Here is a 19696-nt window from a genome sequence, read left to right as displayed (position 1 = left end):
AATAAAAATAAAAATAGATCGATAACTCTGTCAGGCTGGCTCTTAGCGGAGTTTGTTTGCTGTCTGTTTTTACAGTTAACGAAACAATTCTTAACAAAACCAAGCCGCATAAACAATCTCAGCAGGAAGAGGTAGCCGGAGATGTCACGGGATGAGAATTTCTGCTACTGCATTAATTAGCGTTACCTTCCAGTGAAACTTAAAAAAAAAAAAAAAAAAAAAAGTTTGAGCTCCCCCTTGTGGTGGTACATTTTGAGAGCTGAACCCAAATCCTGGGGGTTTTTTGACCCTGAGGGCCCTTGGACACCATCCTGCTGACAGATGGAGTGTGCCTGTGTGCGTGTGTGTACTGTTTTGTGCTAACTGCTAGCATTTAAACTATTTTGGTTCTCTCTCTCTCCTCTCTCTCTCCCCCTCCGCCTGCTCTATCGCTCTCAAAATAAATAAATAAACATTTAAAAATATGTTTCTATTTTTTTTTTAAAGGGAGCGCCTGAGTGGCTCAGTCGGTTAAGTGTCCTACGCTTGGTTTCGGCTCAGGTCATGATCTCATGGTATGTGAGTTCAAGCCCCACACTGTGCTCCAAGCCGACGACGTGAAGCTTGCTTGCGATTCGCTCTCTCCTCTCTTTCTGCCCCCGCCTCTCTCAAAATAAATAAATAAACATTAAAAAAAAATGATTTTAAAATAATTTGGTATGTGACATAAACATTCAAGTTTCTGGCTTCTCTTTAAATATCAAACGATCTGGGGGCACCCGGGTGGCTCAGTTGGTTAAGCATCCGACTTTGGCCCAGGTCATGAGTTGGAGCCCCACATTGGGCTCATTGCTGACAGCCCAGAGCCTGGAGCCTGCTTCACATTTTGTGTCTCCTCTCTCTGTCCCTCCCCTGCTTGCAATATGTCTCTCTCTCTCTCTCTCAAAAAGAAATAACCATTTAAAATTTTTTTAAAAAAATCAGAAAATCTGAGAGCCCTGGTTCTGCAATAATTAGCTAAACTGAGTAGTGAAGGCTCCCTAAAGATAGGACAGTTCTTTTCATTTTCTCATATACCACTAGACAAGTTCATTCATTGTGTTATTTTCTTGGCCTCTGTTGGCGGCTGGGTTTGTGGTCCCTGATAAAGCAGGAAGTGCGTAACAAAAAGGCGCCAATGTCCTTGGAAGAGCACAAAACACGGACTAAAGGGTTCTTCTATTTCTCAGCTTTATCACTTCCTGGCTGGGTGACTTTGGGGAAAAACAGTCCCTATCTTTAAACCTCTGCATTCTCACGGTTTCTTGTACTCATCCAATCCTGCTGGGCTTTCTTTTTTAACTAAAGAGAATAAAACTTACAGTATGTAAACGAGGTATGGCTTATACCCTGCAACACTATTTTTTAAAGAAATATTTATTTCTCTAAAACAAACAAACGATGGTCAAGCTTCCAAATGTCTAGTTCTCTGTAGTTTAAACTCTTTTTGTGAGGTCCCTCCCACTCCCCAAGAGGGAGTAAGTAATCAAAACAGACAAGGAAGTGCCCTCTGGGTGTCCCTTTCTTATCAGCTTTGTCTAACTATGGTGTCACCCTCCCTGACATGCTTCCCCAATGACCTTGCTAAAGCGGCCCTCCGTCTCCTCCATCACAGTGACCTCTTTTTTTTTTTTTTTTATTTTTTTAAAATTTTTTTTTCAACGTTTATTTATTTTTGGGACAGACAGAGAGACAGAGCATGAACGGGGGAGGGGCAGAGAGAGAGGGAGACACAGAATCGGAAACAGGCTCCAGGCTCTGAGCCATCAGCCCAGAGCCTGACGCGGGGCTCGAACTCCCGGACCGCGAGATCGTGACCTGGCTGAAGTCGGACGCTTAACCGACTGCGCCACCCAGGCGCCCCCACAGTGACCTCTTTTTACCTTTCTCTTGGTCATTATCAGGGGCAGAAGTTGCTTTTTTTTTTTTTTTTTTCTATTTACTCATGTGTTTATTCAGCGTGTTTATTTGTTTTTGTAATGGTTATTGTCTGTATCGTCTTCATAGAAACATCTCTTGTGTTCACTGATGGGTTCTGGAGCCTCCTACAGTGCCTGACGCTAATTGTCCCTCAAATATTTATGCAACTTATACAGCAGTTTCGCAACCTATACTGAAGTCTCGTTGGTTCTGTATATCCTCACGGAGGATAGATTAGAAAGGAGGGAGATTAGAAAAGGGGGGAAGGAGGGTCATGGAAGTCCAGCTGATGTTATTAAGGAAGACAGAGAGCAATCAAGGAGGTAACGATTCACTTTGCTGGGTTGTGTGCTAGGAGGGGGGAAACAGTTCTCAGAAGTCAGTATGACCCTGAACGTGAACCCCATGAACCCAAAAGCCAAAAGGATTCATTGGATTCATTGAGGAATAGTTGGTGTCACTTATGAGTCACAGATTTGTGACATTTATGTTTCATAATTTCTAACTATAAAGTAGGTTTAAGAATAAAATAATTAGGAACACTGGGAAGAAAACTGACATCTTGATCCTTATGTCCTTGATCTCTTTTATTAATTTTTCATAGTTTATCACAGATCCACATGCATATTAACAACAGTAAGAAGACTGTCAACACCCATGTGAAAAACGTGGTTAAGAAAAGTTAACCACAAAAGCTACTGTAAAGTAATAATTTGATTTTTTTTTTAATTCATAGGCTCAGGAAATAGTACGAGTTAGTATTCAATCTCATCTTTGCCTCAAGAATATTATCCCTGGGTCAAAGAGAAGGGAGCTCTGGGATCCCATTTATATGCCACTGGTTTTTAAGCAACAGAAAAGGCGATACAAAATTGTCAAGGTGCATGTCTGTCAACACTTTCTTCCTCCCTCTTCACAGACCCCTGCACCTCCAGACAATCTAGGCAATAACACTATGAACCAGCTGCCTTCTCTTTGACCTGGCATGTCATTGCTTTCAAGAAACTCTGATTTTTATTCTATATTATTTTCTTTTAGTAATTTCTACACCCAACACGGGGCTCAAACTCACGACTCTGAGATCAAGAGTCGCACGTTCTTCTGACTGAGCCAGCCAGATGCCCCAGGAAACTTTGATTTTTAAAAGATTATTATCGATGCTTAACTAAAAAACTTCCCTGGGCGTTACCAGCCTTAAGTCCAAAGGAGGTATTTATTAACATTAAGATCCCAAATGTATTGCACCCATGTCTCAGTACCTACGCACTGGTACCCTGCAAAGTGCCACCTGTTTATGTGTGTTGGTCCACAGTTTATGAATTGATCTCTCAGGCTCATTCATCATGAAGCTTGCGTTGTACTCTCATTTTGCACCTCCAGTCCCTCAAACGAATATCTGAGAAGTGCCTGTCATGGATGTCTGTCATGGGGACACCAGAACCCTTTCAAGCCATCTCCCGTGCTCCCCAAGCTGTCAGTTGATGGCAGAACCACAGTGGTGTCATGCTCCATTCATAGGGGCGCAGAATGTCTCTCTTCCCTTCTCTGTGTTAGATTTTATTCCCTGGCCACAAGTAAGCATCACATGTAGCCCACTGTCCAGAGTCCCCCTCCACCAAGTTACTCCATCAGGCTCTGTGTCCAGTGGACTCTAATCCATTCCTGTTTCCCTTCCCCACTTCCTCAAAGGCAGCATCCCCCACCCCCAGTGCAAATCAGCTGCTGAAATTAGATGGGCGGGAGCCACCAGCCCTAACAGTTTATCGTCAATTTCCTAGCACATCTGAAACCCAGCTCTGCGAACGATGCACTTGAAACCTTCACAAAGTCTTATTTCATAAACACAGTTTGGAGAGCAGCGCTCAACTGTCCAACAGAAAGGGAAAGCAGCCACAAATGTAAGCCACGTGTCACTTAAAACGTCTTAGCAGCCACACTAAAGAAAGGACAAAGAAACAAGTGCAAGTAATTTTAGTAATTCAGTTCACTTAGTCGAAAATACACAAAACGGTATCTTTCCCACACTCGAAGTGAAAAAGCAATATTAATGAGATATTTTTACAGTAGCTTTTTCACACAGCCTTCCAAATCAGGGTGAATCTTAAGTCGCTAACACATTTCAAGTGCCAAACATGTTGCAAGGGCTCCGTAGTCCCACGTAGCTGGTGCCTACCTGACACAGCGGGTCTGGTTTAGAGCACAGGAAGGAATCTGAGAAATCACGCGCGCAACCCCCTTATCTTGCCAATGAGACCGAGGGGGGCTGCACCCTTCCCAACAAGTCAGGCAGCTAATCAGTAGCAGAGGCAGGACTAGAACACAGGGCCCCTAATGCTCAGTCACATGCATGTTTATTCATTGAATGCTGCTTATATTTGTTAAGCCACTCTGCTACTACCACACACCCTTCTAAAAAATACTAAGGATGTTCCCAAAAAACCGAGATTTTTTTTTTCTTTTTTCTGTTTTTTCAAAGTAGCCTTAAAGCCCAAGGTGGAGCTTGAACTCAAGACCCTAAGACTCAGTTGCATGCTCTACTGACTGAGCCAGCCAGGCACCCCCAGACAGTTGTTTTTATTGGGTCTGTGAAAGATCAGGTTTTCCCGACCAAGCAAAACCTTCTTTGCAATTGGTTTCTGACTAATAGCTCTCTGAAGCAGATCAATTTAAAATCATCCTAATTTTTTAAACTAAAACATGACTGACGTCTTCAAATCAAAATATTTGATTGACAAGAAAAGGAGACTTATGGGTGATATTTATCCAGTTGTTCACTGCGTCCTCCATGCCAAACGGTGCCAGGCGGTTTTCAGCATCATCACCATCTCATGCAATCCCGATAGCAATTTGAATGGAGACAATTATAATCCACTTTAAAGGTGACATAAATGAAACTTAGTGACAGTCAGTAAGTAGCCTGGGTCAAAAAGCTAATAATGAACATCAGAAAATCACATGGCCAGCGAACAGCGCTTTTCATCGGAAACAGAACTTGAACTCAAACCTTGGCCTCGACTCCCAGGTCAGCACTGTTTACCAGTCATCCCGCTCCTGCCTGCTGCACTCCATTCAGCCCCCAGTTAGTAGCCTGTTGAGTTGACATATATGGAGCCTTTTCTGTGATACAAAGGTTGAGTATTTCCACTGGATCTTATTACTTCACTAGGGATAAGCATTTCCCATGAAATCGACTCATTCCATGTTCCATTGAAGTCAGTTGTCGTTCCAACCAATGAATGGTTCCTTCTGCAGCAGGGTAATTTTCATCTGCTGATGGGCCATGCCATCGTCATTTATGCAACTTTGAACTCCACTGCAAATGTATTTGTCAATTCCGAGGTCTATGTCCTAAGCACCTTGCCCTTCAGACCTTCTAATCTCTCTCTTTTCCAGAGGTATCTTCACATCATGCATAACAATACTGCATTCACAAAATTTCTTTTAATTAATGTTGTTCAGTTTGACCTGCCTTAGCACACACAGGATTATTTCTCAAAACGTGTATTGAAGCCATTTCCCCACTTACTCCTATTATCAAATCTGTGCTATATTCACACAGGAAAAAAGTTTGATCCCCAAAAGAAAAAAAAAAGCATTTTAAGATTTTAACATTCAACTCAGTCACACTCTCTGTTCATGTTGACTCACGGTCCTTATTTAACCCATTTATATAATCCTTGCAAAATGCTAACCATGCCCATAGGGCCTTACACTCTAAATTATAAGCACATCAGATTGCTAATTCCATGGCTGGATTATATGATACAGCAAGTAAGCAGGTGTTTAGAGAATCAGCAAAGCAGGATTTTTTTTTCTTTTTTGTTTTTTTAGAAAGGAGCGTCTGACTTCAGCATCCATGTAGTTTAGTATTTTAAGACTAATCTTGTTTTTGTTTAAAATTAGATGTTGGGGATCACCATAATATTTTCAGTGTTCCACCCCTATAAGAACTATGATCAGGCTCTGGATAAATCTTATTTCAGTAGTGTTCTCGATTACTTCACAGAGCTGATATGTATAGTCAAGCAGAAAAAGTAGTTGTAGGATAACTACAAATATTTAGAATTCCACGATAACAAGCATGACAACCGTGTCTATTCCTGAACGCTAGCTGCATGCCAGGCCCAATGCTATATTCTATAAAGGTTCTATCTCTTTTAACCCCAAATAGACACTTCATGGAGCAGGGCTCTTATTAGCTCCATTTTTATTTTTTTTTTATTTAAAACCAAAATTTTTTTATGTTTGTTTATTTTTGAGAGAGAGAGAGAGAGAGAGAGAGACCAAGCAGGGGAGGGGCAGAGACAGAGGGAGACAGAATTCAAATCAGGCTCCAGGCTCTGAGCTGTCAGCATAGAGCCTGACGCAGGGCTCGAACTCACGAACTGTGAGCTCATGACCTGAGCCAAAGTTGGCTCAGCTTAACTGACTGAGCCACCCAGGCACCCCAGCCCCATTTTTAGAAATGAGAAACATGAGGTTTTGAACAATTTCCTTAAGGTCACGTGACATATTTTATAGCCATTAAAAAAGGTCTCGAAGTTATTTTATGGCATGGGAAAATGTTAAATCAGGAAGTAAGATAAAACTAAATATATCTCATGATCCAAAATCTTTTATTAAGTCTGTGTGTCTGTGTGTGCGAATTTGAGGGAAGGAAAGTACACCAAAATATTAAACAGCAGTTTTGCTGGGTGGTAGAATTACAGGGTTCTTTCACTTGTTTTATTTTATTCAAACTGTTTAAATTTGCTATAGTGAACATGTACCTCTATTGTAAGTTTTTAAATAACCATAAGGATTGATATGAAAACTTCCTGGTATGTGTGAAAAAGATGTGTGTTGTACAATATCTAAGTTCCCAGAAAAGGTCAAGTATTCCTTATATATGTTTTTCCATTACTCATAGTTACCAAGTCACCAAGACTGATCCTGGAAAAGACAGCTGGACCATCCAAGGCCAAGTATCAAAGCAATCCATTACAAGAGAAGTCAGAAAAATAAATCTAATAAAAGGGCTTGAGAACTGTCACCACCATACAATGGTATTTCCTTCTTGCAGGAAGTAAACACAAAAAGAGGCCATGACTATAGTTCATTTAAAAAAATACATGGTTAAGTCTCAATGTCTCTCTTCCAAAAAACGAAGTGCATACCTGCATTGAGAACTGGGAACATTTGCCAAACCCATTCTTAAGTCTCTTGTTTTTGAGGCCTGCTTACATCTGCTTTTGGGGTATATTCCTTTACGAATAAATTGTGGAGATGCTTTTACCCTTGTATACCAAACAAGGCAAAAGAAAGTTATAACTGGGCATTACATTTTTTGACTCAAGGAAGGAAATAAAAGTCATCAGACACCTATCTCCTTGGTTTCCCTCTTTTGAAACACTCCCTTGGTTTTCCCCCAAAGAACAAAGCCTAAACTCTTTTGTTTGCCTTCCACTCATGAAGCATGTGATGCCAATTCTGCATTCCAGGGTTATTTGTCCATCAAAAAATCCTAGCTGTGGATGAAGGCTGGAAAAGGTGAGAGTAACATCTGGATTTTGCTCGGCATTGCACTTGACAGAGAATGAGAGAGAGTAAAACTCTTTTCCAATTTCTGATAGTGTACTGTAATAGCTGCCTCACTGTGAAGAAAGGGACACTCTTGCCTTGAAGGGAAAGGTATCATTGATTTTCCTCAATCTTAAAACAGTTTCATAAGTTCTAGTATCATTCTAGAAGATTCTGGAAAACAAGAAGATCAATATGGCAGGTGGTACAAAACAGTGGGAGAAAGTATAGAGAGTAGGTGATACTTGGGGTACATTACATTTAATAAACATTTGACACACAGTATGTGATAAATGTTTATCAAGTGGATGAAGATGTGCTGGCTTCATCGTGGTTCCTAACGATCACACACCCAGTGTGGTCCCAGCATGTATGAGAAGCCCACTTCCCCACAGTCTACCCATACTCTTTTAGGAAGGGGCTGGTAAAGCAAAGTGAAATATTTCAAGTTCCAGTAAAGTCTACTAGGTTAAAGGCAGGGCTCCAGCCCTGAAGTGTTAAACAGAGAAGTTGACCCGAAACCTCTTCCTATTAACTTATCCACTGAGGAGTGAAGATAGCAAAGGCTGACCCCCTGTGGCAACGAGGGGAACTATACCCCGCCATATAACATTTTGAGTCACCAAATAATATTTCCAAACCCTGGCTAGCTCTGGCTCTGGTACTTGTAGGGATCCATCAGAATAAGAAAACATAGTTCAGGTCAAAGTATTGTTAACACGAGCCCCTAGGTATGGTTTACACTATGTGCTACTCTCAGAAGTCAAAGGAGATAATTCAAAGAATGTGTCGAAATGCAGTTTTTCAGTTTTCAAATGAATGGCAAAGCTCTGCAGAAAAGTAAATTTAGTTTTCACATACATTGGTCAGAATTTGTTCTTTATTCCTCTTAGAAAAAAAATAAAAGGTGCAGTCTGGTTGGTTGGTTGGTTAGGTTTGCCTTCTCAAATTTTTCCTATGGTTTTGATCATTATATAGAGAAACAATGATAGAGAACTAAATCATAGCAATCAGAACCTTCCCAGTACAAGGCCAGTCTCCGAATTGTCCTCAAACAGCTTTGGAAATGGCACTCACCGTTTCAGATGCTTGTTCATGTAGTAAGTACTATGGAAATATTTTTGCCAGCTCTCTGGAGACGAAAAGGGTTAAATTTTCTAAAAATGCTTAGCTTAAATCAGAGGAGTATTTAGGTGCAATCAAAATCCAACTTAATTTTCAATGTATACAAAGATTGAAATTTAGAATGTCATGTCTGAATTCTTTCTTATACCCTGAGCGTTTGTTCCCAAAGCACATTGTTTGAAGAGGTACAAACTTTCCGTTATAAAATATGTAAGTGATGGAGATACAATGCACAGCATCGGGAATATAGTCAATAATATTGTAATAACTTTGTATGGGGACAGATGGCAACTCGAGTAAAAAAAAAAGTGCATTGCCTACCTTGCCTTTCGGAGATGAAGTCCTTGGGTGACAGTTTGTCAGCTTTCATCACTTCTCTTATGAAGTAGATCAAGAACAAGGGAGTGTCATCCACATTGTAAATTTGGCAACACATGTACACCAATTCTCTAATCTTATTACTACACAGTACAAAATGATCCAAGTAGAAATAAGCACTAACTTTATTTACTCATCTGCATTATAATCGAATGAGGCAAGAAACCCTGCATCGCAACAGATAATTCCATTTCTTCCATCATAATAACACTTTTCATGCAGATAACACAAGTTTTTGTTTCACAGTGTGACTGCTGCAAGTTAAATTGATTCAATTTAATTAATAAGCATATGCTCAGTGCCTACCTGTGCACAGCACTATCCTAGGCATACAAAAGAGTTAAAAGATATGATCCCTGCTCATAGGGAGCTTACAATCTGGATAGGAAAGACGATGCATGCATACAGGAGACAGTAAAGAACTGTTAAAAAAGCACAGGAAAACCTATATAAATAATAGACTCTGAAATAAAGCCAGTAGGGTCCAAAGAAACCTCTCAAGTTTGGGAATGGAGGCTAATCGGGAAAAGTGGACCAGAGGAAGGAAATCTTGAATTTGTGTCATGGCAGTGATGGGCACACGGATTGGCAGAGGAACAGGGCATCCTTTTGTGGCCAGAAGAAGAGTGAAAAGAAGGAAGAACTCACGGACAGGGTAATAAAAACCAGCAAGTCACTTGCAGAGAATGGCAGGCAAATTGACTCAGCTCTGGAAAAGGACATTGTGGGTTCGCATATGTAACTGAAGTCACACAACAAGGCTGGCTGAGGGCATTGATTGGTGCTATTCAAAGTTTAATCAGATGATAACGCTTAAACACATCTATAAACTAAAGCCCCCTGTGGAAGTGTGTGTTTTCCTAACCTTAACAAGAAAGCAAAGACAAATTATGGAATATTAGAATCTAAACTCAGGAAATGTGATCCTTGGAGGTCATGATTAAGCTGTGATGGAGTTGTAATCATGTAGAATGCCTTTTTTTTTTTTTAACTCATAAAGAGGTGGGTTGTCTAAGATGAGAGACTTTCAATCCAATGCTAATCAGGCCCCTACTTCCCTTAGGATTTTTCTTTTAAAAAGCCCATTCCTTTTCCTACTGAATCCAGCAGCTAATAAAAAATCTTGGGTATATAGTCATGGGGGCCCTAGATGGGGAGATGGAAAAAAAATGGAAAAACAAGATGTTGGTTTCAAAATGCGAGTTAATGAATAATTACAGTGACTACTTGATAAAGATATTTCTTAACTTTGAGGGTAAAAAGAGGTGAAGTATTTCTGTTCCCAGGCAAAGAAAACTAAGGCAGAAGAAGGGTATAAGATGAAAGTCCATATACCCAAAGTTTTTTTTAATTAACCCAACAGGTAAACCAGTAACCTGTATTGTTGAATCACATCCACTTTTAAATTCCATTAGTTAGAAGAAAAGCCAGGGAAATAAGTCAGGGGAAAAGTTGGTGGTGGGGGAACAAATCCCTGAGTTTGGAACAAGGTGGAGATCCTTCTTGCTGAACTGAGACTGGTGACGCCTTGATTGACCAGCATGACCTTGACGATACATCAGGGTTAGAAGAGGGGAACGGCAACTTCACAATGCTTGTGTTCTTGCCCTTTCCAGAAGTGGCTGGTTTTGAACAGCAAGGTGAAGAGTCCTTCTGGGCCCCCAGCGTACCTGGGAACGCTACTGGCCACCAGCTGCGGCAGCTGTTCAAAAGAGAGAGAGAGAGAAGATGAAGGAGCAACAAATCAAAATTTAACTTTCAGGGGCACCTGGGTTGCTTAGTCAGTTGGGCATTAGTTCAACTTTGGCTCAGCTCATGATCTCGGGTTTCGTGAGTTCAAGCCCCACATAGGGCTCTCTGCGGTCAGTACGGAGTCCGCTTCAGATCATCTGTCCCTCTCTCTCTCTGCCCCTTTCCTGCACATGCCCTTTTTCTCAAAAATAAATAAACATTTTCCAAAAAATTAGCTTTCAGTGTGCTTAATGTTCCGAATGAGGTGGTCTGAAATCTGTATCTTCCAAATGTGCTCCAGGTCACCATAATATTTAGCATTTTTACCTACAAAATATTTCTATATTTCTTACTCTACAAGGGAGTGAAAGTTCTGCTCTTTTTATATTTAGTACTGTTTTTATAATTAATATAAAAATGTATTCTTTTTAAATTTTTCAAATAAAAGAGTTCCTTATTGGCCAGTAGAAATTTGGTAGGCCTTTCCTGAATGACTGTTATATAATAAAGTTCTGTATTAAGTTCTGAGGAAACAACTATGAATAAGATAGCCTCTGCTTTTGCAAAGGTTGTATATGTTTTTAAGTAAAAATTATGGGAAAATATCAACTAAATAGCATGCTATACTATTATATCTTTAAAGCAATGAAGATAAAAACTAGCCTTACCTAGAATTCAGATCTTAAAAGTCAGAACTTTTGGCTCACCATTCTTTTTTTGTAAGATACTTTAAAAAAAATGTTTCTTTATTTTTGAGAGAGAGAGATAGAGCATGTGAGAGTCAGGGGTGGGGAGCAGAGAAGGTGGGGGACAGAGGATCCAAAGCAGACCCTGCGCTCACAGCAGCAAGCCCAACATGGGACTCAAACTCACAAACCATGAGATCATGACCTGAGCCGAAGTCAGATGCTTAACCAACTGAGCCACCCAGGTGCCTCTTCATTCACCATTCTAAACACGAATTTGATGATGTTAAGTTATAGTCACAATCTATAGCAAACACAAGAACAGCACAGATATGTGTGACATACGTGCTTCAAACTAAAAGATGCCCACGAAGGTCTCACGTCAGCTTTAAGGACACACGTAAACTGATAGCGAGAGAATGGAAAGAGATATTCTGTGCAAGTGGAAACCAGAAGGAGGCACAGCTATACTTATTTCAGACAAAATACATTTTAAGCCAACTCAGTAGTAACAAGAGACAAAGAAGGTCATTATATAATGATTAAAGAAGACACAAATAAATGGAGAGAAATTTCATGTTAATGGATTAGAATTGATTTTGTGAAAATGTCCCTACCACCCAAAGCAATCTATAGGCTCAGTGCAATCCTTCTCAAAGTTCCAAAGACATTTTCAAAGAAATAGAAAAAAAAAAAAAAAAAAACAACAACAATTCTTATATTCGATGGAACCACAAAAAGATCCCTAGTGGCCAAAGCAATCTTGAGAAAGAACAAGGCTGGGACATCATGCTTCCTGATTTCAAACTATATTACAAAGTTGTAGTAATTAAACAGTATGGCATTGGCACTAAAATAGACAACAAGATCACTAGAACAGAACAGAGTAACAAGAAATAAACACACGCATATGTGGTCAGTTAGTTTTTGACCAAGTACCAAGGATATACAATGAAGAATGAATATTCTTTTCAATAAATGGTGCTGGGAAAACTGGATATGCACATGCAAAAGAATGAAACTGAACCCCTATCTTACAACACACACAAAAGTTAATGCATGATGATTAAAGACTTGAATGTAAGACCCTAAACCATAAAACTCCTAGAAGGAAACCTAGGAAAAAGCCTCCTTGCCCTTGGTCTTGGGAATGACTTTTGTACTTGACACCCAAAACAAAGGCAGCAAATGCAAAAATAAACATTAAACTAAAAAGCTTCTGCACAGCAAAGGAAATCATCAATAAAACGAACAGGCAACCTATGGAATGGGAGAACGTATCTGCAAACCACATATTTGAGAAGGGGTTAAAAACCAAAATAGACAAGGAAGTCATACCATTGAACAACATCAAAACCAAATAACCTAATTTAAGATGGGCAAAGGATCTGAATAGACATTTATTCAAAGAAGACTTATCAATGACCAATATCTGTATAGTACATGAAAAGATGCTCGACATCACTCCCAGGAAAATGCAAAACCAAACCACAATGAGATAACTCCCCACACCATTAGGATATCTACTATCAAAAAGGCAAAGGACAGCCAATGCTGGTGAGGATGCGGAGAGAAGGGAACCCTTGTGCACTGCTGGTGGGAATGTAAACTGGTACAGCCAGTATGGAAAACAGTATGAAAGTTCCTCAAGAGATTAAAAATAGAACTATCATATGATCCAGCAATCCCACTTCTGGATATATCCAAAAGAAATGAAATCATTAATTTGTATTCCCATGTTCATTGCAGCATGGAAGGATGGAAACCACATGAGTCTATCTATGGAGGAATGGATAAAGAAAACGTGATATAGATATACATAGATAGATTGATAGAGATATAGAATTATATAATATTTTTCAACCTATAAAAGAAGGAAATCTTGCCATTTACAACAATGTGGATAAACCTGAAAGGCATTATGCTAAATGAAATAAACTAGACAGAGGAAGGCAAACAGTACATGGTGTCACTTACATGTGGAATAAAAAAAAAAAAAGGCAAACTCATGAAAACAGAGAGCAGGATGGTAACCCAGGAGCTTCGGGGTGGGGGAAATAGAGTTTGGTAATAGAGTACAAATTTTCAGTTGTAAGATGAAGAAGTCTGAGGATGTAATGCATCACATGTTGAACTATAGTTGATGATACCGCATTGTATACATGGCAATTTGCTGAGACAGTAGAACTTAAGTGCTCACACACACACATACACACACACAAAGGTAAATATGTGAGGTCATGGATGTGTTAATGAACTCAGTGGTGGGAGCTCTTCATAATGTATGTGCATGTCAAATCGTCGCATCGTACACTTTAAAGGTTTTACAATTTGTCACAGCTGAAAAAAAATGCTAATGCAATTAAAAAAAACAAGTAGCTTTATGGTGGAAAAACCATCTAAGACAAATGTAATTTAAGGACATAGCACTGGAAATTGCTACATCCTCTCCTGTTGCCATAAAGGTCAGCTGACACGGAGGGAAAGCAGTGTTGAAAGAACCATAAAGAAATGGGGCTCAGCCCTGCTCACTTCTAAACTTGGGATAAAACGTGGTCTCAGGCCATCCACACCACTCTCCTATTCATTTGTGTGGACTAATGAAGTTTTTTTCTACTTAAACCAATTCGGACTGACATAGTACTTACAAGGGGGGAAAGCCCTAGTAATATAAAGAGTTTTGAAGTTAAGAATGAGGGAAAAGTTTGAAAAAATGTTCCCTGAGGTTCTTAGACATTACTTTCCCATGTGGAATGCAGAACGTATCGGGAATTTTGGTAAATAAGGGTATGCCTTATTTTAATGGTTTAAAACTTAAGAAGGTTATAAAAAGAGAGATTAATGAATTAGAAAAGGCTCCAGGAAATCAATACTGGTGAGCTCAGAAGAGCCTAGTGATATCTTCCTGGTGTATCCATCTATGTATAAAAACGGCCCCAGGGGGCAGAACTTCTGCATTTGTGTCTGCTATTTATACATGACTATGTGGATGTTGTCTTTTTCTTCTGTCAATTTGCAAAGTCACCTGTCTATTACTATTGAAAAGTTTCCATTTTTCAAGTTTTCTTTCTCTTGCCTTTCCTTCACTGGAAAAGCTGAGAGGGTCTCAAAAGGTGAACAGTAAAAATTGTGGAATGACTCACTCAGGGCAGTAATGGTATACTACATCAAATGCCCACTTGGAAAGAAAAAAAAGGAGGAACCCTTTATCCATAGCGGGGAGATTTTGCAATCACAAACATTTCTCCAACCTGCTCGGGCAGCTGCCATTTTCTTGTTGCGCATTTTGTTCTCCAAAGCTTGCTACACAATACAAAAAGGAGAGAAGAACGTGAGATTTCCCGGTGTTTCCTACTACTTGACATTAATAAAGATGATACTTTTATAAAATAAATTGTATCCTACCTGTTTCATCTTCTTCTTTAGATCCAGATTTGCTGCCTTCTGGCCCTTGGCAGTAGCATTGAGATAATAGATGGTCAAACTACATTTTAAAAAATAATAAAATATATGGTAGTTTTCAGTTCGAGATTCTTCTGAAATTTACATTCACTAAATCATAGAATGTAGATAAAAGACTGAAGTACGTACACAGAAGTAAAAAAAAAAATAATGCACTTGGAACATGGTTAGTAGAGCTGGACCTGGGAAGGTGGGACTCAAGGGTTCTCTTCCACAGCATCGATCTGTCTACCATACCTCGCTGCCTAATTGTATCTTCTTGGAAATGTATTAACATCAGTTTAAACTATAATTAAAAGTAACATTTCAAATTGATGCCAAGGGCATCCAAGAGAATGGAAAATCTACGGAAGCTTAGGGAATGTGTGGAATAAAAAAGAAATTGACTTTCTGCCTTAAATTCCCTCCTTTGGCTTTCACAACAAAGAATATAATCCTCATAAGTCATAGTCAATTAACACAGATATTTTTTTCCATAGGATGTATTGTTTGCATTTCTCCCTTCTTTGAAACGAAAATGTTTTATAAAGGAATATCCTTGGCTTTTAACTGACATTTACATTTCTAGAAAGAGCAAATTCCAGCCAAACATTTGTGTAAAAATAAATATGTTCATCTTCACTTAAAGCAAAATAAACAAACAAAATGCATTTAAAAAAAGGTAACTGGCATTGCTCTTTGTTGCAAATAACTGGATACTAAACACATTTCCTCTACTCCCCAACCATGCCAGATTATACCCTTTATGAGCCATCTGGCACTAGCAACACAATTATTGATATTGTTTAGCTGGGTTTGTTTATCTTTTATATGAGTGATGGGAATTTGAATGAAATTACATACACGAAAGCATTTGGCATATACTATTTGATATGAAGTAGGTGCTCAATAAATGTGTGTGTGTGTGTGTGTGTGTGTGTGTGAAAGATTTTTTTAGAAAAGTGCCTGGATTTGGAGGGTGAACGCAAAAGACCTCACAAGTCATTTGCAGTTCTGGAATTCTCTCTTTATTTGCCACTTTTTCTGTCTTGTGATGCACCTTAAATAAATACTCTTCATAAATCATTTTCTGGTCTCCAAAAGGAATGAACCTGGCTGCAGAGAACCTGAATTCTACTCAGTTATCCCAAAATCGCCCAAGCCGATTTACTATGAGCCACTGGGGAAATTCAAAATGTTTGTAACATGTAACATTCTCTAATTGAAGGTAATAAAGAGCCAGGCCAATTGTGTGAGCCCCATAAACTAGAAGATGACATCTCAGGATTTGAAAAATCAAATCAGCAATAAACTGAAATTGGGTTTTAAATCAGAACCTCAGAACTACAATCAACCTTGCAGGACATCTATTTGACCTTGTATCCTGCCAACTTTCTTCTGCACAGTCTGTATGAGGGGTTGGCAAACCATAATCTCCAGGGTAAAACGGACTCCCAGCCGGTTTTGCATGGCCCATGAACTAAGACGGCTTTTACATTTTTAAATGGTTAGGTAAGTGCTTACAGTATATCCTCAATTTTTCCTTTTGACCCATACAACCTAACATATCTACTATTTTGCCCTTTTAGAAAAACTGTGCTGACCCTGAGTGTAGACCATCCCTGACAAGTGGCTTCTAGCCTTTCTGTCTATTCCCACTCATTCCAAACTCACTGGTGCTTCAAATGATTAGGGGAAATAATAGATGGGAAATAAGACATGAGCTTGCATTGACTTATCAGCCACTTGATTTGGGGCATATCTTCCACGTGATAGCAATAATATGATTAATGAGGCCAACCTTTTAAGATTATCATGGAAACGCAATGATTAATATATGGGTAGTGCCTGGAACATAGGCCATACTAGTTCCTCTTCCACACTCTTGGGACAACTTAGTCAACCTTCAACCACTGGCATCAGAACAATGTTGCTCCTCAGTTTAGAAATAAATCTCATAAAATCTATACTCATAAAATCTGACATAAACTTTGATCAGTTTGTTTTTTTTAATACAAGATCTCATTTATACCACTAAGGGGCTTTGACTTTTAAAAACCACTTAATAACTTAACATCGTCCCACAAGCCACTGTATTGTGAAAACTTGGAAAATAAAAATCACTTCAAGGGCCATCTGGTGAAACAGGTGGCTTCCAGCAGGTCATTTTCTTTCTTTTTTTTTTAATGTTTATTTATTTTTGAGAGAAAGAGACAGAGAGAGAGAGACAGAGTGCGAGCAGAGGAGGGGCAGAGAAAGAGGGAGACACAGAATCTGAAGCAGGTTCCAAGCTCTTGAGCAGTTACCACAGAGCTTGATATGGGGCTTGAACCCACAAATGCGAGATCATGACCTGAGCTGAAGTCAGATGCTTAACCGACTGAGCCGCCCAGGTGCCCCCAACCAGATCATTTTCTAACATATCTGCACCAGAGATTCACCATCAGATTCTGCATGCCACCAAATGATCAAGGTTCTCTAATATACAAAAGTAATCTGTTTTACTGTTTAATTATTCCCATGGGCTCTCCTTCAAAAAAGGTGTCATAGTATAAAGTGGGAGGTAAAGGTTGGATTTACTGTCAGAGTCTTACTATTACCATTTTGCTATAGTCCTACCAGGGGAAAATCATCTTGTCCCTCTAAATTGGTGCCTTAATAAAATTGAAGATGAAACCTGTCTTCTCCGATGTGACTCATGACCATGATCATCACAAAGTAGATGGTAACAACTTGGCCCAGAAGCCAGCTCATTTATTTCAAATCATCGGGATTTCTCTCCCTGAGCTTTCCTAGTTTTACCTTTTAAGAAACAAATCCTGTGCATCAGCTTTATTTCTAAAGTGTTTCTGAGGGTGGTTTCATACTTGCCCTCCTTGACTGCGAGCAGTGACAGTACCAGACTTTCTATTTAGGAGGGCCTCAGGGGTTGAAAGGAAGGACCAGGGTGCTTTTCCTATCTCTTCAATAGCAAATATATTTTTTTCCTTAGAATGTAAGTTTATCTCTGTGCTGGTCAAGAGTCAGAAGCCAATGAAAGTTACAAGGGAACAAAACCCCCCTCCCAAATTCTCCTTTGGATATCACCTCTGACTTTTGAAGGGACAGACTAAGCGACCTTTCCAAGACCCTTCTGAGCCTCTGATTTTATTATCATGGACCCACACTTACTGATAGCCTTTGAGGAACAAGGACATGATGGTTTTTAAGACCCCTTAAACCTTTAGCCCTAAAATGCAGCCTATAGGGTCCCCAAAGGGAATATTAACTTAGAGACTCATCATTTCTGTGTGTTCACAGCCATCTGCTTTATGGGACAAGAGCTGGGGGCCAGGAGATCGGGGAAGCTCAATGTGCTGATTAGATTTAGCATTTAGCATTTATGTTTCCCTTGCTTTAGCTGTTTACTGATAATTATTTTGGTTACTTGGGAACAAATCTTATAATCCTAGGCAGGCAAAGACAGATGCAGATGGCTGGGAATTACATTCAATAGGATCAGAATATGGCTCATGAATTTCAGACTCTCACCACCATGTAATCAGCACTGAATTTGCTGAGGTTACAGCACAACCCTTAGAGAGCATGAGAAAGCTAAGAAAGCTGGAAATTAAAAGGAGGCAGGAAAGACATTAAAGAGTCTCTTCCTATGAGAGGCAGCACATACGCCATAACCAAAACGACAGCGATAACCAGTCCGGGGTTAGAGAGCTGTCTCAAGATCTTTGCCATCCAGCTTGGGAAATCATGCTCCAGTGTTTCTCCAATGACTTCGAACATCCTATTTTTGCCACTGAAAAACAAAAAGGGGGGGAGGGGGTGGAGGAGAGAAGTTCATTTATAACATATGTAAAAGCCGTGGTTACAGCAAGAAAACTAGACGTCTTTCTCAACCACCACCTAAGTACTCTTTCAGATTGGGAACCTAATGTTTAGCTACAACTCCTGGCACTTCGACCTGTTATTATCAACATATGGGTAAGACATGAGAACTGGTATCCCAACGTAAACACGCAGTCGGGCAGTTAGGAAATTAACCACAGCATTAGGAGAAGTCTGGTTTGTTTTGTTTTTTTCTTAAGCTGTATCCCTAAGATTTTGATTGAAATATATTTTATAAATAACTCACAAGTCTACCCCTTAGCCAGCTGTCCTTGTTGGAGAACGTTCCCTTTGGGCTGCATAAAGAGTGCACTTAATTGTTGAATTAGCCTTGGAAATAAACATACAGAACAGCTTAACAGAATCAAGTCCACAAATAATCCAGTATCTCTCCCCATGCAAGAGCTGCTATCTCATTTTCCACAGAGCTCTTTCATCAGAGTTATTAACAGGTAATCACACTGAAGGGTGAGTCCTTTCTCTCACTGTCTTTCTTGTGGACAGGCTCTAATGACCGCCAGCTCAGTCCTACGGCTAAGAACAGACCATGCGAAGAAAAGGAAAGAAGCCTAAAGGGCCAAAGTCCTTAATGGATTTGTTCTCAACCCATTGAGGTAAGAATTAGCCCCTATAAACTAGAGAAATGAGGGCAGGATGTCTGTCTTATCTTAATATGTAATAGTCAGAATTATTAAGTATTACCCATCATATCATTTTTTCTGTATATGCATATTGATTCTACCATGAAAAGCTGTAATTTTCAGAGCAGAGATTAGGTTATTTACCACCAAGTTCTTCATATCATCCGAATAAAGGCTGGTATAATACTTAATATTTTTGTTTCACTATCGTTTATTGATCTTCATACACTCTCAACTACCAAACAAACATGACTCACAAGTTCCAGATGAGATTTTTTTTTTTTTTTTTTTTTTTTTTTTGCCTCTGGCCTCACT

The 19696-nt window shown here is 39.5% G+C and overlaps 1 protein-coding gene across 1 annotated transcript in view; it reads right to left on the bottom strand.

The window, feature by feature from the left end:
* TMC1 (transmembrane channel like 1) overlaps positions 1-19696 on the bottom strand; it is a 125451-nt gene that overhangs the window by 9264 nt on the left and 96491 nt on the right. The window contains exons 17-20 of the mRNA XM_032595676.1: positions 18526-18651; positions 14823-14901; positions 14669-14720; positions 8575-8629 (exon numbers count right to left, since the gene is read on the bottom strand). Of these exons, the coding sequence (XP_032451567.1) occupies positions 8575-8629; positions 14669-14720; positions 14823-14901; positions 18526-18651 (312 nt within the window). The remainder of the gene's footprint in view (positions 1-8574; positions 8630-14668; positions 14721-14822; positions 14902-18525; positions 18652-19696) is intronic.

Source organism: Lynx canadensis, chromosome D4 (genome assembly GCF_007474595.2).
Source record: "Lynx canadensis isolate LIC74 chromosome D4, mLynCan4.pri.v2, whole genome shotgun sequence".
Taxonomy (NCBI): Eukaryota; Metazoa; Chordata; class Mammalia; order Carnivora; family Felidae; genus Lynx; species Lynx canadensis.
This window is presented reverse-complemented; position numbering and strand designations above follow the sequence as displayed.